The sequence below is a fragment of the Sebastes umbrosus genome, chromosome 17 (genome assembly GCF_015220745.1).
Source record: "Sebastes umbrosus isolate fSebUmb1 chromosome 17, fSebUmb1.pri, whole genome shotgun sequence".
NCBI lineage: Eukaryota > Metazoa > Chordata > Actinopteri > Perciformes > Sebastidae > Sebastes > Sebastes umbrosus.
The window spans coordinates 4689657-4711273 of record NC_051285.1 but is presented as its reverse complement, the minus strand read 5'-3'; the positions used below and the strand labels follow the sequence as shown (position 1 = coordinate 4711273).

At 40.5% G+C, this 21617-nt stretch overlaps 1 protein-coding gene across 2 annotated transcripts in view; it reads right to left on the bottom strand.

Moving 5' to 3' along the window:
• Positions 1–21617, bottom strand: part of doc2b (double C2-like domains, beta) — a 126408-nt gene that overhangs the window by 49603 nt on the left and 55188 nt on the right. Inside the window, exons 2-3 of one of the 2 annotated variants that reach the window (XM_037748003.1) lie at positions 12747–12826; positions 791–814 (exon numbers count right to left, since the gene is read on the bottom strand). In XM_037748003.1, coding sequence (XP_037603931.1) covers positions 791–814; positions 12747–12826 — 104 coding nt within the window. The remainder of the gene's footprint in view (positions 1–790; positions 815–12746; positions 12827–21617) is intronic. The other variant, XM_037748004.1, reaches the window with a different exon arrangement.

Sequence of the window (21617 nt, the reverse complement as noted above, 5' to 3'; positions counted from 1 at the left end):
CATTAAAAACAAGAAAGAGCAAACTACGGGGCTAGAGAGAATAGCAGCACCGTTGTGCACGAGCTATCTTCAGTTTTTCTATCTTGATCTTGTCTTATCTAAACCTGTGTTAAGCCTGATTAAGCTGGGTTTATGCACGCAGTAACGTCCCCGGCGCAAAGGGTGCGCAGGCCAAAAATGACGTCATCACATATTTTGTGTAGTTGTCCCGGCGTTTAGTCGTGCATTTTTGTAACTAGGCACCCACTGCACTCTTGGGGGCTTGATATGTGCAACAAAATACAATTTTAAACAATTTTAATAATTTGATTTATCAATTCTCGGCTATTGTTGAAGGGCTTTCTGGGTAAGGCAGGAAAAACTGCTAATTTAAGCAGAAGGAAGGTATTTTGTTTCAGGGAAAAATATAAATTACCACAACTAATTACAAAAAAGTACCTGAACAACACTGATCCATGATGTGTAACAGCATCTTGTTACTATTAATTAATCAGGTTTTATCAATCACTACCTTGCTTTGCACGCTCTCGTCACTATTTGTTATTAAAGTATTCGCTTCTAATGAGTTGTCTTGTCTTGGAGGGTAATTATTTACAGTATAAATACTGAAACATGACTTTGTTTTGTGGGAATCACATCACAACGATAATGAGAGGGAGCTCAGAGGAGGGTGAGCTAAGGGTTGGTGATGGTTCCTATCAGGGTTCACTGGGTCTGGATGTTGGTTGGATGAGACTACGTATTGATTAGTAGGGACTGGTTGGGATCTGAGCTTATCTCAGCGGCTTACCTTCTTGTATCTGGGGATGGGAAGCTGTTTTTCCAGCACACATAAAGCAGCAACACACAGAGACGATGAGAGCATGCAAAAGAGTAAAGGTGGAGGAGACAAAAGAAAGATAACATTGAATGGAAGCAATTAAATTAACATGCAAATTAAAGAAGACAAAGAGCAAAAATAAGTAGAATAGAAGTAGAACAATAAGCGAAACCGGTTACAAAAACAGCTTTGAATTTCTGACTTTGAGGCAGACAAGGATCACTTCAGCAGATGTTTCTGCCCACAAACTATCACACAGTTCTCTGATAAAGGCAGAGAAATTAAGATTCAACACATACATGTTAACACCACCCAGCCCAGTCTCACGGCAAAGCGTGTAATAGACCCGCCTGTACACCAGAAGAAAGAGTTTCAGTGTCATGTTTTGTGTCGACGAGATGTGAATATTACACGCCTGCATGAAGGTGCAGTGTTGTGTAGTGACGGTTGTCTAACTTTAGAGTTAGTTACGTAGCATATAAAGTGAGAAAGACCACTTATGGTGGACGGGTGGATGGGTCCAACAAACACAGGACTTTGAACCAGGAGACCGGTGTTTTATAAGTTATGTTAGTGACATTTGTCCCGTGTTTTCCGTACTGATGTTACGTTGTTTCCGTATGTGTTTTACTTAGTTTACATACTTATTTTAAGCCCAATTGTGATGTTTTACCTTAACCTAACTAAGTGTTTTTCTTGCCTAAACCTAACTAAGTGGTTTGCCTGCCCCCTGCTGGTACTGCAGGTTAATACAGGCGTGTAATATTAACGTCTCTGCGAGGCAAAACTTGACACTGACTGGCTGTCCTCTGATGGACAGGCGGGTCTATTACATGCTTTGGCGTGATATCGGGTTGCACCTCCACATGGCGAGAAGTACTTACCACCACGTTCACCGGCACTGACAGCAAAAATATGTAACGTGAATCATGGCACACATAGATGTCTAACGTAACCTGCTGTTAGTTAGTAGTAAATTTAGATTGTATGGACGCAGTAGTAGAGGAGAAATGCTGCCTGCTATTTGTTAGGAACAGATAGTCAGGTATTACACATTGCACTTTTTAAAGGAATAGTTGGACATCTTTGGAAATATGCTTATTTCAGGACCTGATTGATTGGCTTAGCATAAAGACTGGAAGCAAGGGGATAGAGCCAGCATGGCTCCGTCCAAAGAGAAACAAACACCTATAAAGCTCAGTAAATATCTTGTTTAATGTCTACACAAATAGAAACACTCGTGTGAATGTGTAGCATTTTTAAGTCTTTGTCGTCACAGTTATGTTGCCAGGTTTGGTACCATCATACCTCTACAGAAACTATAACAAAATCCAATGCTCCCTGACCAAATCTGGCAACCTGTTTATGGCCAGATGGATAAACTGTTGTTTGTCAAGAAATAGTTCCAGCACGTCGCCTCTTTAAAAAACTAATTGCTGTTTTTACATTTCTGTTTGTGTACAGATTAAACCAACAAGATACAACGTGTTAATTTGGTGATTTTTTTTTGGTTGTTGATTGGCAGATTTTTAAACTTTGCACATCTGCTTCCTCCTGCTTCCAGTCTTTATGCTACACTAGCTCCAGCTTTGTACTTGGCTGACATCCATCTTCTCATCTCACTCTTGTAAAGAAAACAACCCTTTTAAGCTGATGACGCACAATCTTAACAATACACTATTTAAACAAAAGGCAGACAAATTAATGCCTCAGTCCCAGACCTGACAGCAGCGGTATTAACCGTAAAGATATGAATCACAATTGATTTTGGCCGTCGTGACACAGCAGCTTCTCCCTTCATCCTTTCTGAATAGCCTGGTTGGACATTTCGTCAATATCTAGTGACAAGTTGAACAATAGAAATAAAGTATTTCTCAGGTTTTTTCAGCTGTTCTTCTGTTTACTATAACGCAGGGATTATAGAAGAAGACAGGGTGTTTTCTTAAAGCCTTTTTCATGTTAAACCAGTGGCACAAAAACAGATACAAACACAGATAATGAATACAAAAGAGCAAAAACATCTCTAAGAAACGCAGCCAGTGTGTGTGTGTGTGTGTGTGTGCTCCCACGCACGAATGCGTGGGCGTCCCGGCCAATGAAAGGGCAGTCTGCTGAAGCAAGAAGAGAATGAAAGACTGCAGTGGAGTGTTAAGGTAGGTTGTAGTGTAGGCGGCGCTGAATAAACAGGTCTTGGATCTGCAATTGAATAGTGAGACGGCGTCTGATTCACTGATAAGGGCAGGGAACTAGTTCTTCTATGGAGGGAGGTGCTGTCCTTAGAAAAAGACTCTTCACACAGCTGTTTACTTTAGTATGTGTGGGATGACGGCGAGGGATACGACAATGACTACACTTGTAGAGAGGAAGTACATCAGCAATGTATATCAAGGCAACAAAAAGCCTCTTGCAAAGCTCTAGTTTGTGACAGAACATCAGAATTTGCATTTCTGATGCCTCACGATGGAGAACGTGGATGGCTTTTATCATCTCTGTCAAGTATAAACACTGCGGTTCCTAGATATCCAGAAGCCTACACCGCAGACAATCCTGTCTCCTGAACAAATGTTTATATACTGATTAGAAACACATGCTGCCCTGATTATGTTTCTCTATAGGCGTGGCAATATCAGTCGGTCGGTCCAACACTTTGGTCTGAAATATCCCAACAACTATTTGATCGATCGACATTCAATTTTGTTCAGATGTTCTTTGTCCCAAGAGGATGAATCCCGAGTGTCTGATTATGCTCGACTAGTTTGTACCAGCGGCACCGGAATGAGTTTTGATGACGTCATACAGTGTTTCCCACAGGACTTTGTGAGACTATGGTGGGTGAACCTCGGACCCTCTTCTGGTGCACTTTGAGAGCGAATTTAAGAGGCTAGATCTATGAAGAACTTTGTGCTCTAGTGCTTTTATTTAACATTTATATATGCAGTTCGCCTTTGAGCCACATGCGGGAGCCTGAATGTTTGTATTATTATGATAATTGTAGCCTACTTGTAACATTGAATCTAATATGAAAGGATAGTGTATGTTCTGTTAAAAGAAACAAAAGCCTTTTAACTCCACCTGAATTCATTTTTCTGATTAATCAAATGTGTTTCTCTTCGACATGGCACGTTCACTAATTCAAGATAATGTGAGTTGATGTGGAAATGAAAAATTACAAATTCGCTCTTTTTGCAATATATGAATAAGGTAGATTGTGAATTGGGTTGCGATGGTGTGTCATTTCCCATAATCATCCCATATCGGCGAGCGGCCATCCCAGAACCGCTGAGTTTAATCCCCCCCGGGGCAGACTGCACAGACCCAAACCCTTGAAGTGTCAGAATTTCTATTTGTGTAGAACAGCCGCACGAGGAGGTGGAGTGAAAAGCCAGCCGTCATAGAGAGGACCGAGACACTTTCTTAATTTTATGAATTGCACCTTGTTCTTTTTCTTTATAATCTCATTATTACTTGACACTTTGGCAATATCATCCCTGTCACATTCAAGCCAATAAAGCATATTGAATTTAATTCACGTAGTCTCTCCTGGAAGACATTCATATTATTCCCCTTGGCTATGACAGAAAGAGAAGCCATGACCTTCTGCAGGAACTCAGGAACCTACGATTTGATTGCTTCCCCCTCCGAAAATAATCCCTGCTACGAAGGTTGTACTTTTTGTTTGGCCAGACCAAGAGTGGAGTTTAAAGTGCTGAACATCCTTGCTCTGTGTGAACAACGTTCATTCAGTAATCTGCCCGGCAGTTGTTGAGATATCTTGCTGTGCACCAAACTGATGAATACACAAGCTGACTGACTGGCTAGTATCGCCATCCTTGAAGGTCCTGCTGCTGCTACAGGGGCACTAATGAATAAAATATGTGATCCATCTTTAAACTTTAAACATGCATGTTTTATAACTGTGCATCTTTCTGCAGAATCCAAACTAGATCCCTCTAGGTGATAGACAAGCAGCCGGCAGCGAGAAGGACAAGTAAGAATTTGCTGAATTCTTAATTTTACTCCTTGGCGTATCGTGACTTTTTCTTGCTGCCGGTACTCTTCTCTGCCCTCTCCATATCAGGTTCTCATATCAGCCTCATAAAACAGTATCTCTTCCTAACTGGACGCGATGCAAACCAGCAGACATCAGATTGTTTCAGTTTTTTTCAGTCCTAACCTGCTCCGTGCTTCAGCAAACAGGTTGGGCGACATGTCACTGCTTGCTCTGGCTCTATTTTTGCGAAATTGTGCGCACCTCAAACCTATATTCAACGTTCATACTCGACGCTGACAGTTAATCAATATCGCGCTCACCATGTCAATAGTGTGAGAACGTCATGTTCACGTCCTTTTTGAAAAATAACTTTTTTTTTTAATAATTATAATTTTATTTATGAACAATTATAATTAATGAAACATTATTCAAACGATACCTGAATCTGCTCTTTTACGTCAAACATTTCCAGAAGAATTAAATGTTCAGACGAAGGCTGTGATAAATGATAAATATAATCATTTAATTAGTAATATTAATGGTAGAAAATAATGAAAAGATTGCATAGTTTTAAGTCAAAAACCTACACATTTTCTTTCCCCCCTATAGGCCTACTATAGAGGATGCACAGCTCAGGTATAATAATGGCAGTAAAATCACAGCTGGTTATGACGGACACGGTATAACATGATTAAAGAAATAATGAAAAAATAGGAATGAGTCGAAAGAGCTTGCTCATACCGGCCGATACACACGCCAACATGTGAATAAGAGGCACTTATTTTTTCCCACTTTAAGCACACAGGAAGATGTAAAGCAAACCTCTGATCAGCTGTGACCTGCTACCAGCTAAGATAGCAAATTGTAAAAGTCCGGCGTGAGTGAAACCACTTAGGAGCAGCGTTGTGGATGCCACCATACGTGCTGTAAGCCGTCCAGGCCGCTGTGTCCGAGGTCCGGTAGATTGAAGGCTCACGCAGAGCTCTTGTCAGCGTCTGACAGGTTGTTTCTTATTTCCAATGAAGCTGAAGGGGGAGACCGTTGAAATCCAGAGTGAGTGAGCTACAACGTTTGGCAGTTTTTATTTTAGAGAGAGGTGTAGGATTGTAAATTGGCCTGTAATTTTTCCGCACTTAAAGGTAGCCGAGTAACTGGAACAATGGCAGAGGAGCGTGCGCTGCATCTTTCCATACAGACGGGCCTCCTGCAGTGAGCAGTTCTTTGGATAATTTCATGGTTGTGTGGTGATGTGGTGAGGCATAACAAGCTGTAAGGACGCCTGAAGTAGAACCAAAGCACAATGGCGAGAGACTATCTCGTTTTGCCTGATTTAGGAGCGCTGTAATGCTACTTCATGAGGAAGCGGCGAGCTCTTTGAGAGGAGCTAAAGGTAGTGGCGGCGGGTGTTACTTTCTGAAAAAGTACAAAATAGGAATGCAGGTTTTTTTTTTATGTTGGCATCAGGCGAGCTAAGAGGGTGAATATGTGATTTGTTTGTTTGTAGCAGCAGGTAAGGCTGTCCTTCAAACAGAATGAAAGACTAGCAGCTTCACATCATTCATGCTTTTATTTACAGAGTGCCTGCGTGTTGTACTTGTAGTGTTGTATTCATATAGTTCTGATTAATTCAGCCTTCGCATACACAAAGTATAGCACTGCATAGCTTTGTGAAATGCTTTCACTATTATATGTACTTTTATAAGAGATAAAAATCTTGTAAGTATTCACATGCATGGCCTATAAAGCTGAACACAAATACCTCTACTCAAATATAAATATTGTGAACACCAACTCTCCTGTGGCTGCCTGATACAGTGACGCTGAGTAGAAATGAGGAGCCTGCAGATCTATATTGGCATATTCATGATAATGAATATGCCATGTCAATACAGAATTTGTAAATCTCTGTTTTTGGCTCATTTTATTATTGACTTTCTTAAGCTCTGCCCTCTCGTTGTCTCCTCTGTTTGTAGGATGAGCGGGCTGTAAAAGTGAGAGATGTGGGCAGAAATCACAGGTTGATTTGGCCCGAATATTGTATCCATGCACAGCTGAGAAACCACAATATGAGTCATCAGCATGTCTCACCCCAGCATCCCGCTTCAACTGGGAATTCAGCGTGTCAAATGAGACACAAAGAAAAGGCCATTTACCTTGTAGCTTTAAAAACGAGTGACATTATTGAGTATCAAGCTACTGTGATATCAGGAAATACTCTGAGTCATTCTGTACAATTCAATAAAATCTCACCGGGAGCAACTACTATGTGAAGGTTAAACACCCCAAAGGCTGAGATTTAGACCAAACTCCTGTTATTTGTGTCTGATCTCACACATCCTGACTATTCTAACCAGCAGAGACGGCAACCATGTAGAGGAAGCGCTGTTAGCTCTGAGCTATTTCTGAATGTCCACATGCATGTGCTCCCTTTTAAATCAATTAAAGCCTATTTCAAGGGGCTAAATTGACTTATATCCATCATGTGAGCCATTACAATGGATGTTGCCTGATTCACTTACTGCACTGAGCAGCCTGTGAAGATGGTGAAGCTATAGATGGACTGCTGCTAGTAAGGTAAAACTGAGAGTTAAGACGTAATACCCCGCTTGACAAAAGCTAATGTCTGACCCTGAAATTTTTGGCTGTAGTCCACCATTAATTTTACAATTTTACAATTTTACATCATTATCCAGACTGAGTGGCATTGTCGATGGGGTGCTGCACTGACGACGTAATGGCGACCTCTGACCTACATCTGGATGAAAAGTGCTTTGTAAATGAGTACTTTCTTTCTTTTCTAATTACTGTTATTATCAGCTGTCATGTGGGCTACTAATTTAGTTCCAAGCAGTGTTGGACTGTAGTGCTTTACTGAATATTGCTGTACAGTAGCAGGGTTTCCGCCAGTGTATTGCAAGCCCACCGGGTCTTAGTTGACTTCCCGTCGGGCCTAAAATGACTCCCCGTCGGGCCGAAGGTGACTCCCAGTTTGGCCTAAGTTGACTCACCGTTGGGCCTAAGTTGACTCACCATTGGGCCTACGTTGACTCCCCGTCGGGCCTAAGTTGACTCCCCGTTGGGCCTAACTTTACTCATTGTTGGGCCTAAGTTGATTCGCTGCTGGGCCTAAGTTGACTCCCCGTCGGGCCTACATTGACTCCCATTGGGGCCTAAGTTGACACATTGTCGGGCCTACGTTGTCCTCCCATCGGGCATAAGTTGACGCCCCGTCGGGCATACGTTGCCTCCTCGTCTGGCCTACATTGACCTCCTGTCGGGCCTACGTTGACTCCCCGTCGGGCCTACGTTGACTCCCTGGCAGGCCTACGTTGACCTCCCTTCGGGCATAAGTTGACGCCCCGTCGGACCTAAGTTGACTCCCTGTCGGGCCTACATTGACTCCCCGTCGGGCCTAAGTTGAGGCCCCGTCGGGCATAAGTCGACTCCCCGTCGGGCCTACGTGGACTCCCTGGCAGGCCTAAATTGAAACTCGTATTGCACGTGAAATGACTTACAAATTGCCGTGCCATTCACACACCATTTGGGGAGACTGGGGAAACTGAAAGCTAAAACTACTGTACGCTGCACAATGGAAGAATATTCCTTCATCTGTCAGCAGAGCTTTTTTTTTATACAGCAGCAAAAGAGGTTAAACGTTTCTGGAACATGAATCGAGGTTTCATTAAAATATACTTATCTAAATAGAATCACGTAGTAAATAATATTAATAATAATAGCATTAACTGGTGACTGTTCTTAATAATTATAAAATTTGATTGACGGACGCCAAGATAGTCATCATTGCTCGTAGCTACACCATTTGTGCCCACACCCTCAGCTTAATTGAAACACTATTTGATGTCACTGTAACGTATTTGGTTCAAACGAGCGGCAGCTTTTCCTCCTCCGGCAGTGATTTGCGTGGTGGGATGGATGTCAGATGGGGAAATAAAACAAAGCTTACTTTGACAAAGTAAATGCCTCTAAAAAGACAACATAAGTCACGTGGTTTAAAACCATATGGGGTAAAAGAAGCCCTACAGGTGCAGCAGTTATTTTATCTTGTAAGAGTAGCCTTCATTAAAAAAAACTAAAAGGTAATTATCAAATACTTCTGGCTCTTACACATGTCAAGGTGAAGAATTTAATTAAATGTTAACAAGAGAGTGTGTGGGTTATTTGTCATACTACCTTCATCCTTACTGCCTTCAGAGCCCTTCAATTTTCTCTTTTTATATTAATTCAAAAGTAGATTATCAAGTGCAGTTGGTAAGAAACCCACAGACTTCTTACTTTACGCTATTGAAATTGTTCCGCTACACTCAGACATATTTACAAGGGTTTCTCAGTATTCATAACTTTATTAAAATATATTGCGCCTGTTTCTCTGAGCATTAACTTCAGTGGAACATAATTAAAACAGTGTCTTACTATTGTGCTTTTGTTATTTTAGTGTGCAGTAATGACGATGCAGTGAATTACTCGTTCCTTCTTTTTGAATCTCTAAAAAAGGTAAACACAAAGTGACTGAAAATGATATATAATTTGCTTTGTAATAATAGAGCAGAAAAGAAAAATGGGAAGGTGAAAATGCAGAGGTGATGACTGGCAGCTTAATTGAGGGTCTATAATGCAGGTAGCATTTTGTCTGTTATGTTGGGCAGGTGAGTGAAGGGCCACTGAAGGGCCTTGGACACATTAAAATGTATAAGATGTCGGAAGGTTTCTCGCCGCTGCAGAACTTTAGACCTATATTCATGCTCTCAGCATGACGTCGTCAAAATGGGTTTCATTCGACAATCATCAGCACCGCAGTCCTTGAAAAAGTCCTCAGGAAAAGCAAGTCTTAACGCAAGACTTTAAGAAAGTCCTCAAGGCAGAGTTTTCTGAGTCCGATACAGCTGTGTCCTCAGCATAACTGTGATAAAAATATACGGTAACTCTTCATTTTACAGGTCCGCAAATTTCATGGTAATTAGGTGATAATTAGCAAGTAACCTATTTGAAATTTCTTTGGAATAACTACCAAATTACCCCAATATTTACCTCAACATTTATTGAAAATGACTTTATTATAATACTAATAGTTACTATAGAAGCTACTGCAGCTTTGGTGGCAAAAGCAACAGAAAAAAATCTATGGTTAGAAATAAGGGATTTAGCAAATCACGTAAATGTATATGCTGTATTTGAGAGGGAAAAGGCATTTTCTCTGGTTGACTAGGCAGCAGCCGAAGACCAGAAGCAGAGCGGTATAGAAAATAACCACCATAAATCAAGGTGGCCTGATGCCCACTCTGCTGTCTAACACTTCTGCCAAGACCGGCTCCTCTGATGCCCACTTTCCTCCATACCATTCAGGCAGACGGATAGGAAGAGTTATAGCTGCTGACGGCAGCCATTGGCCGTCAGAACCAACACTTCATCATAACAAACACAGGAGAGGGAATCGGAGAGGACGACACCCCAGGACTCATATTTACTGGGGATCAAAATTGGCTTTTTATTAGAAAATATAGTTCGGATATTGCAATCTGCCTCCAATGTGCTGGGTATTTGGTTTATTTATTGGATAATAATTCATCAATGCTAATCAAGTTGTCCATTGGAAGCCTGTAAGCAGTGCAACATTAATCTACTCTGATCTAGTGTCCCATAATATACAGTACAGGCTGCTCTTACAAATATACATAGCATGTGAATGAAAAACTAAAAATGTCACATTTTGGATTTTATTTACTTTGTGCACTGTAATAGTTAATAACTTAAAAACTGTATTGGCATAGCAATTAAACTGTATCACAAACATATTGAATATTAGTATTAATAATTTAGAATTTAGTGTGCAAATGAACCCAATGTGTACATTTCAAACAAATTGTATGAATACATTATATGAAATATACAGTATAAATAAATGTTGGTGCCACCGCCCCTTCACATTTCAGCCAATCACATGACCCCAAGCAATTGTTGATCTTGCTTAACATGCAGCTTTAGACCAGATCGGCACATACAGGTACTTTGCAAAACGTCATGGCTGCAATGTTTTTTGGGGGAAACCAAAGATCCTATAGATGTTAATGCAATTTGACGTGTGTTTGATTATAATTTTGACGAGGTTGTATGCATTTTAAACAAACGTTTGTTTTATACACATGTCTAATAATTATTTTGTGACCTTGCCTGAACCTGAGCGTTTGCGATACCTTAATAAATTAAGGTTGATCGTTCTGCTGTCCCTCTTTAGGCCTCCACCGTCTCATATCCAGATTGTATCTAGATATGATTCAACCTGATTACATCTACACCTGGTATTAATATGTGTCTCCAGTGTTCACAATGAGATCCGATCGCTCTATCTGAAAGGGCTGAGAGGAAGCCTCCGCGGGCTGCATTACACACGTGTTTGCAGCTGGGCGGAGAGGTGGTGCGTAATGCGCAGAGACATCAGCCTCGAAACGCCGCCATTTAGGGGGAGACACAGTCATTTACTGAGGTTGCTCTAAACTACAGAAGTATGCTGACACTGCTAGCACATCATAAATCTGGTTAGCCTGTTAGGAGGGTAGCATGTGCAGTCGCGGTAAGCTAAATAAATAAAAGGAGATGTTGCGGGTGCACTGTGTTTATTACAGCCATGGCTAGATTGAACATCACTTTGGTATTGATGTTGCTCTAACAGGTGCTAAGAGACAGGGGGCATGTGAAAGTCGAGAGGGCGGTGACAATATCACAGAGAAGTGACATTATGACATAAGAAGGAACTCATATCAAGCTCTGTTATTATGAAAATAAGAAAGATGCATTTATTAATATAATAATTGTTGTGTTGAGTCTACTGGCTGCTCCAGTTTTACGTTGGCATTGGGCTGGTAGGATTTGAATATTAAACAGTTTCATTGACAGCAGCTCAATACGAAGAGAAAGAAAGACGAGGGAGATCTGATTGGATTTAATTAATAAGTGAGAAGAACAGTGTTTCTGTTCAAAACTGAAACTCAACCAGCTGAGAACTGTGAGTTGTTGTACTAATGTAAATGCTCTGAATTCATCAGAAAAACTAGTTAAGCATGGAGTAAGTAAACACCAGCAGCGGCAGATTAACACCTCAAACAGGAGCATACTGTCTTCTCTCTATAGTGTGATAACATATACCTAAAAAACCCAGAGGAAATTAAACATAAAGGTCTGCTCTGATAATATCCTGTTTTTAATAAAGTCTTCTCTTCAGTTGAGGTAGCTGAAGGTCTCGGTCACTATTTGACATTTTACCGTACTGTTGGTCCAACATTCATTCACCTTTTAGCTCTGCTTTGGTCTCCACCGATTCCAATAGATGTTTGACTTTATCACATTAGAGTCATTGTTAATATAAAACCTATTTATTAACGCTGCTTTAAGTTAAGAAGCACAATTGGTTGGATGCACATTATTGGTGTGTTTGTCAGCAATATGCTTTAGAAAATAATGAATGCTTCCTGAGATGAAAATAGATGTAAATTTCTCTCTCACAGGGAGAGCTGTGGGACGTGTTAAGTCGCTATTCCACAGTCTTTTTGCCAGTACGTGTAGGTTGACACGAGAGTAGGCTGCTGTAAAAATATTCATGTCTGACAGTTATTGAATTTGAGAACATATTGAAAAGCTGTCGCTTGGTTTATATTGATCATCCTGTTATGAACTTGTTACAGGGTAGTGACAGAGTCAATCAATCATGGACACGACATCTGGGATCAGTTTAGCTTAATCTGCTGTGAACATTTGCTGCAAGTTGCTTGTACCATGTTGGTATGTTCAGTATAACCAAAGGACCTGATGCTGACTTAGAATTTCATACAATTTCTCTTTCAAATTCATGTAAAGTAATAGCCGAGCAAAAACATTTTGGTGTAAATGTAGAGGCTGCAAATTATGGTCATGATGACGGCTCACCTTGGCTTTGTTAATGGTGCAGTTCAGTGCATTGTTCTCCTGGTCATACTGCAAACTGAAGTCCAAGGTCCCCAACGTAGCTGTAAACAAACAGAGAGAGAGAGAGAAGGAAATTAGTGGCACACCAACAGGATCGCTGGGGAGAGAGGAAACCCAAACATGTCTGCATGCTTTTGTCGTTTGAAAGGAAGGTCTTGGCGTTTTCATGGCATGGCCGTTTTCAAAGAGGTCCCTTGACATCTGACGTCAAGCTATGTGAATGTAAATGGGTTCTATGGGTACCCACGAGTCTCCCCTTTACAGACGTTCACAATTTATGATAATCACATGCAGTTTGGGGCAAAAACCATGCAGTTTTTTGCATGCAGTATAAATGTGTTATTTTTGCCTGATCTAAAATTTACTGTATTTCTGGTGTGTTCTTTATACTATGACAGTTTTTCTAAAATTAGATTGAAATATTTATCACCTTACTTACAGTATCACATTATATCGCAATATATTTAATTGTTACCCCTGTGGAGAAAGAAATAAACACTGATGCTGCCAAGTGCATTAAAAGTAATTGATAGTCTTTGCGAGTGTGCGGCACAAGTGCAAATGTTAAGTAATCAAAATGAAAAAAATGAATGGACATAATTCAGTTGTTAAATTTTTAAACAGGCTAAAGGCCCGTTATCATTAGTCAAACAAAGTGATTAAATTAGATGCAGTTAAAATGGATGTGACAAATTATCAGAAAATAAAATTAGCATTCATAGAGTCAGAGCAGTGATTATGAGACCAGGCAGGAAGAAGCAGGGACAGACGGATAAAAGAATATTAGTCAAGATTATTTTACAGTCATGTGACAGAAGCAGTTGGTAATATCCTTTTTCTTTAAACTCGGAGGCTACTACATCTTATTGAAGCGCTACGGTGCTGAGTAGTGAACTGAAACAACTCCTGGTATGATCTCATCCTTTGTCCTTTCAAAATGCCAAAGTCACAAGGGACTCTCATTTCCTGGATTGATGAAATGTTGTCAGATCAACAAACCACAACATTAAAAAAAGACGTGTGTGGGCTTCAAAAGGCCTCTCGGGTTCTAGAGCATTTACTTGCTGGTACCAAATAACTCCCACTTTTTTGCTTCATTCACACTTTGATATTTACACGAGCAGTGAAGACAATAGTTTTATGGATTTGTAATTGTACTTATATACTGTTTTTAGCACCTCCTCCATGCTTTACCTCCTCTTAAGAACTTCCAAATAGATTTGGCTGAGACGTAGATGAGTTATGAGATGTGGGAAGATCCAGTAGTGGCTTTTTATCGTGGTCGGTCTGTCCACCGCTTTGGTCCAGAAATATCTCAACAACTATTGGACTGATTGTCGTGAAATATTGTACAGACGTTCATGGTGCCCAGAGGATGGATTACAATGTCTTTGGTGATCTCCTGGTTTGTCCAGTAGCGCCACCAGCAGGTTGACATTTATGTGGAATATCTTGACGTTCATTCAGACATTCTTGATACAGTTTACCATCACGCCTTGCATTTCATTGTGGGAGATAGAACTCGTACTTATCACTAACTACTTTACATGCACACTAATATTCCACTTTTATTCAGAATATGACAATATTGTGAATTTGATATGGGTCATGAAATAGGCCTTATTCTGAATGGAGCATTTTCAGATTAAGGCATGTGTGATATGCTGATATTATTCAGGTTTTAGGAGCATTCTTTGGACATGTATACAGCACATTCACAATATACGTCTCAGTTGAGGTTTTTACAGCAGTTTGTGACACACAACCTCTTGCCTGTTTACGTCCAGCTCTGTGCGTTGAGCACAGAGATGCATGCCCAAAAAGAAAAGAAAAGGAGAAACATACCTACTTTTAAACATGATGAAAGACTTTAAAGGTGCAGTGTGTATAATCTGGTGTCATCTAGAGGTGTGGTTGCAGATTGCAACCAGCTGAGTAACCCTCCGCTCACTCCTCCCTTTCCAAGACTAAGGTAATGTGAGCCACCAAGTGCAAAACCGTGGTAACGCCGTTCGCCTCGCTCAGAGGCCATCCATACCATAATAACACTACTCTAGGAGCAACCATATAACCACTGAAATGTTTGGAAATCCTGACATCTCTCCTGGCACTGAAGGTAAAACTATGAGTGAGGAAACTCGGTGGTGTAACAGGTGTTAGAAGCGGGGGTGGACGCAGCAGTGGGACCGGCAGCGGAGACGAGGTTAGCAAAGGGCCAGACAGGAAAGGGCAAGGCTTTGGTGTCTCGCTCGAGGGAATTTTGACAGCTGTGAGGAATGAATTGATTTTGGAGAGGAGCTTTTGTCTGAATTACAGTTTTCAAACTAATTATTCAGGAGCATACCAAAGTTAATGTTCCCTTTAATTATTTTAAAGAAGAGAGTTTGGAAATAAATGGAGAATCTTTCTTTTAATGCAACAGTTTTATGGCAGCAGAGGGAATTAGTTTACATTTAGAGTGGAATAAAGAAAGCGATTTCATTAACCTTTAATGAACCCAAAGTCTTCCAGAAAACCAATGAGCTACAGGAGAGTCGATTTAACCATGAGACCTAAAACTAGGATCTCCATCAACATTAGTACCCCTTAAATAGACTCCGTATCAATAGTTGGTTAGCTTCCAAAACAATTACATTATTATTCATTCCACGTGTGTGGAGTTAAGTCTCTGTTTGCAATTAGAATAGTGTCCTAACAGCAATGAATCAATGCTCTAGAGGAAGCTGAGCTCATCAACACCTCAACCCCCAACACATGCTAAGACGAAGAAGACTTTTAGTTTAGTGCCCAGAGTGCTGTAGTAAATGATAAATGGGATTTGTTTTACTGTGTACTGTCACGGTTTGCTGCTACTTGGTGCAAAACTGCTCAGAGCATCTTTAAAATAGTTTGCAGGTCCATTTGCTCTGAAAAAACAGAATGTCCTGGACAATATCAACTGATTGTATCGAAACATTTGGAGCTTCACCAACTTAAAGGCTTAGCTGTTAAAGGTTTAGTGTCCTGGTGTTGTGTCAGATTTTGTTTCCCATCAATTTGTGTCTCACTTTACCTGAACCTGAACCAATCCTTTTTCATCACCTAAACCAAACCAGCCATCTCCACGAACGCAAATCATAATTTAACCTAAACCCAAAAGCCAACCAGAGATGGCAGAGCAATGAGATTTGAACTGGGAAAAACCCCCACAAAAGAGCAGTGCTTGAAAAGCAGGACAACGACTGATGCGACATTTACACTACAAGCGACAATAGCAATAAAACGGCCAACATGGCCAACTACATTGTCACATTGTCGGCAAATCGCCATTGAAGTGTTGCTCAAGCACTCGTTGACGTATTTAGCTAACTGGATTTTTAGACGGAACAGAACGGGGTGAAACAAAAACATATGATTGGTTGAAAAAAAAAAGGAAATGCAACTAATAACTTGATTTCTAATTTAAAATGTTTGTTACTGTTAATGGCTGTCACCCCTCTCCGTACAACTTCAGGAAAGTGAGCGTGGGAGACGAGAATAATATTTGACCACCTAAAAACACACAGCAGTACTGGGACTAGCACTGGTCCCCTCAAAGTCTTGTCTCAGTCTCGATACACTCTGGTCTTGGTCATGACGTGGTCTGGGTTTAGTTGGTCGTGACTACAACACTGAGCCCACACCACTGTTTCATTACAGTCTGCTAATCAGCCTGATTTGCTGTGTTGTTTTCACTTTGTTACTAAGTCTGACATTGAGTTCATGTTTGGACCGCCCAGTGGGGGCCGGGATTGATTCCGGCTCTGGCACAGAGCAACCATGTCCCCATTCTTGACCTACAAAGCTCTAATTTGTCAATTGTTTCTCTAACTGGGGGAACAGCAGTCGATGAGCACAACATCAGACCTAGTTGAAGTGCTGAAAGAAAGTCAGAGATGTGGACGGCGACTCAGAAGCCTGGAAACAGAAAATATATCAGTATATTAGTGGCTATATTTACATGCACACTAATATTCCACTATCTTTTCCGAAAATATAGTGAATTTTATACGTGTCATGTAAACAGTTTGGATATTCAGAATTATTCTGAATGGAGCGTTTTCAGATTAAGACATGTGTGATATGGTGATATTATTCAGGATTTAGGAGCATTCTTTGGACGTGTATACAGCACATTCACTATATGAGTCTCAGTTGAGGTTTTTACAGCAGTGTGCAAAACACGGCCTCTTGCCTGTTTACGTCCAGCTTTGTGCGTTGAACACAAACCAACTTGCTGACAGTTTGCAGAGATGCATGCCCAAAATAAAAGAAGGACACCTACTTTTAAACATTATGAAAGACTTGAATATCAACAGGTTTTTGGATATGAACAAATATCACAACGCCGATCTTTCCAAGAAGGTGGCTGAAGGAACGAAAGAGGGAAGCTGTGTTCGCCACCTGTTACGTTAATCAGAGTATGAACGGCTGCATGTAAACAGGAATATTAGGGGAATATTTACTTTCATAAGCCATGTAAACAGCTTAGTAGGAATATTGTATTTTTAGGAATAAGGGAAAAAAATACTGAATATTTTTGTGCATGTTAAAGTAGTCAACGAGGTTATGGTGAAATATTTAAAATGTCTTCATTTAGTCATTATAATGTCCAGTACTGTTATCAGTGGTGGAAAGTAACTAAGTACATTTGCTCAAGTACTGTACTTAAGTAAAATTTGAAAGTACTTTTACTTTACTTGATTATTTCAATTTTATGCTACTTTATACTTCTACATTTCAGAGAGATATATTGTACTTTTTACTCCATTACATTTATCTGACAGCTTTAGTTACTTTACAGATTAAGACTTTACAACAAAACATGCGATGAGTTTATAAAATATAATATTGTACTACAGATTAAACTATCCAACAGTACATGAAGTAGTTAAAATGTGCTCAACCTCCACCAGCTGTCACATTAAAATGCTGCTTATGTGTTAAAGCATCAGTGATAATATTCCAATAATATGACATATAATAATATAAACTCTCTGAAAGGGACAACAAGTATACGTTTAATTTAAGCATATTTTGATGTTAATACTTTTACTTAAGTAAGATTTTGAATGCAGGACTTGTAATATAATATTCCTACAACATGGTATTTCAGTAAAGGATCTGAGTACTTCTTCCTCTACTGACTGTTATGACAACATTGATGCAGGTAATCGTGTCTCCGGTGAAATGAGGGTGCAATCATATATTCTATTGTGTTTTTTCAGTGTTACTTAGCTACAGTTTTCTCCCCCTTGAAAGAATCTGTAAAGCGCCCGTCCTTTTCTCTGCTAATGGTTAATTAAGCAGATTCAATCAGCCATTATGTTTCACAGTGGCATAGGAAAGGCATTATTTTAGGCATAAAGGAGCAAGGCGTCCTGCTATGAACTCCTTTATTACATTAATATTTAATTTACTGTAACGTTGCCTGTGTTTATCTCAGTATTCGGGGCAACAGTAGGATTCTATTAGTCAGTTTGTGGAGGAGCTGCTTGTAACTATTTTGCTCTGCAGATGTATGAGCCATCTGGATAGCTGTGGGGTACAGCCCAGTCAGATGCAACGACGCTGTGAACTACAGGAGTGTAATAAAGTGAAGTCAGTGTTCCTACAGTGGTCGTCAAATTCCTGCCTTGCTGTGCATCCTAATTTCTGTGACTTTCATAAAAAAGGTGATGGGTGTAATTCAATTTGTGTCTCTACTTGACAGCATTGAGCGCAATAATTACCCAATTTTCTTGCAAATTACATAATTCCTGGCAAAGAAAGGAACAAATGAAGGTAATAATGATTTGCACCCAGGTCTTTTCTTACTCTGAAACAAAGGGACTGCAGATGTCTTTGAATTCTGGCCGATCCTTTCTTTTCCGTAGAAGAATAATTCAGGGTGCAGTAACAAAAGCTGAATTTATATGATGTTGAAATACTGAAAAAACATGAGGTGAAGCTCCAGAGAGACTGCTGCTGCTGAAAACAGGAGATCAATCAGGTGTTTCCCAGGGAATGATGGATGACAAGCGTTGAGAGAAAGTGTTAAAATGTTTACAGCGTCATCAGTTATTGTACAGCGTGCGTTGTTCCTGCTGTGTGTTTAATGATTTATGTGCTGAGGGAACCCTCGGCTTATTATCGCAGTCATTGTTTGAAGCGACGTTTTGAGGCCGACATATCGACCAATTTGTTTTTTGAAACGATGGATTGGGGCTTTGGAGTGGCATGGGCATCCAAAAGGGGGACATTTGCTGTGCAGGTCATTGATTAGAAGTCAGCTTTAAAAAATGCAGTTCAACACTTTTTGAAAACCAGGCGTGCTTGAATAGATATAGTCAATATGTTCTACACTTTCTAACAGAGAAGTGGTGTCTGAAGCCTTTAAACTTTTCACAGTCCTTGTGTATGCATCGACAGCTTTGTCAGGAGAAAACAGCAGTGAGTTATGACTCACATTTTCACGAGGTCTCGCTTTAAATCCTTTACAGTGTTGTGTCAACAGATGTCTCCATATCCACCTTATTCTCGGGGGCGTTACTGTAGAAATGATTATGGGCGCAACTTCTGGTGAGATATTTAACTAACGTTAAATTTGCGTTTTCTAAAATGTCCTTGCGGCCGTAATAACAACCAGACAAAGCTACATTTGTGGCTTCAACAACATTGTATTGAACATTCACACGAAACAAAAAGGGATTGTTTTTGTGTACGGTGACCAGACGTCATGGTTTGTCCCAGATTGTCCCAGATTGTCCCGGGTTGTCCCGCATTGTCCCGGATTCAGGCTAGGTTTCCTGAGTCCAGACAAATATCTGTAAAACACTCAAATGTCCCAGTTTTCAACAGTCAGTGCTGGTTCTCGCAACTCGCTGCTGTCTCTGGAGTGATGTTGCGCGCTGTCAAGCAAACTATCACGCACATTTTGTGCAACCAGCATCAGACTTCGCAGGGGCAAGTTAGCTGAGGGTTCTGGCCTTCATGTTGTCCATTAAATCCTGATAATGGACCCCTCGAAAGGTGATTGGGCCGGTTGATTCAGGCCTTTGGAAAGCTCCACTTCCTCCATACCTCTCAATCCATGAACATATAGTAAGTCTTTTAGTGTCCATTGCTCAGAGTGCCTGTGCGGGCTAATATCAAGGCACATTAACCTCAGCAAATTCTTGTCTCGAAGCAAAAAACAGCAGACAATTTCTCACTTCATTTGTGCATGAGGTGACATTTTACAAATTTGGTCTCCATAAGAGCGTTGAGAGGGCTATAGCAAAACTGGTGAGGAAACAGCCTATGGCCTCCACCACAGTATATAGAGTTATCAGGGGAAGAAATGGGCTTAATATACGCATTCACACATTTGTGCTTGATGTGACAGCACAGCCAAGCAGATTGTTTAACACTGTGCTTTTTATAATAATGGTCCGCTCTCTCGGCCTTAATAGCGTTAAAAGAGCTAATGAAGGAGACACAGCTGTCAGGGACGGGAGGTGTTTCTGAGTGATGGCTGCTGTCAAAGTGGCCGCCACAATGCTCAGTTAAGAGGAGCATCATGTTAGCTCCATTACTTCCCCCCAGGCAAAACTGCAGCGTCAATTCCCACTGAGTGAGGCTGACCGGGCACTCACCTCCCAGCTGAGAGCCACGTTCATTATACGCAGCAATGCTGGGTGCATTGCACGCAGAAACATGCACATTCAAAGATCTTAAATGATCCAATGCAACTTTGCACTTTTTGATGACAGCTGAGCAAATTAGTTTTTTTTATTTCAGGCGTTGAATATTGATCAGCAGGCAGAGCCAGCTGTACTGTAACACCTGCATGAACACTTTCAAGAAATGCTCACACAATTTATGTTTTTGGGTTCGCTCAGGTGGAATGGAAGTGCAATTAGGATGCCATTAGCTCTAAATAGCTCAAAGTCAAAATGCATAAATTGAGTGCAAAGTAATGCGGCCTGCAAAACTAGGTTAAACACCTTGTGATTTTCTCACATCACTGTGCAGGAAATTAAATGGAAATGGATAATAGATAAATCACATTAGGGATCACTGATTCCATATGCAAAATTCTCTCTGTTTTTTCTTTCATGTGCATGAGATGAGAAAAAACCTTTTTCAGTACTTTCACTTCAATTTACTTTTACAAATTGTAGCTCTTCACCTCATCTATCATAGAGTATACAACAGCCAGTGGTTTCAATTTAAAATATGGCTTATCATACTTGTATTTCCTATCCTACAGACAATCTTAAAGCTGCAGTAATTGCTTGTTTTTTTTTTGGCAACTAGGAAAGAGAAAGTCGAAACAAGCTGTCAGACAAACAGCCCTTCATTAACCCACTATAGACCCGTTTTTGTCTTTTTTAGGGGGGTACAGGTGTTCTTTAGGGGGAGATAGCAGGTCAACAGTAGATGTCACATAGAAGCGGTGTACATCATCTGAAAGCTGGGTACCTGAAGATTAATTTGAAATGCAGCTCAGCACAGTGTGTCAAGTTGTTCTAGTCATAAATCAGAAATGATGATGATAGAAGTATATGATGGTCATCCCCATGATCTATTGTGTCTCATAAGTTGTTGCAGAAATTTTGGGGTTGATACCATTTGTTACACAGATTTAACGTTCTTACCGATAGGTACCAATGGATCCTGCGGGTCTCATACATCCGACAACCTTAATGGTCCACTGGCATTAGTACACTGACTCATCAATTCAGAGTATCCAGGTTTGTATCAGGATCTCAGCGAGATGCTTGAATCTAGATGACTAAAAAGCATGGTGTGCGTGTTGTTTCATCTTCCAAAAAATTTGACCATGTATCA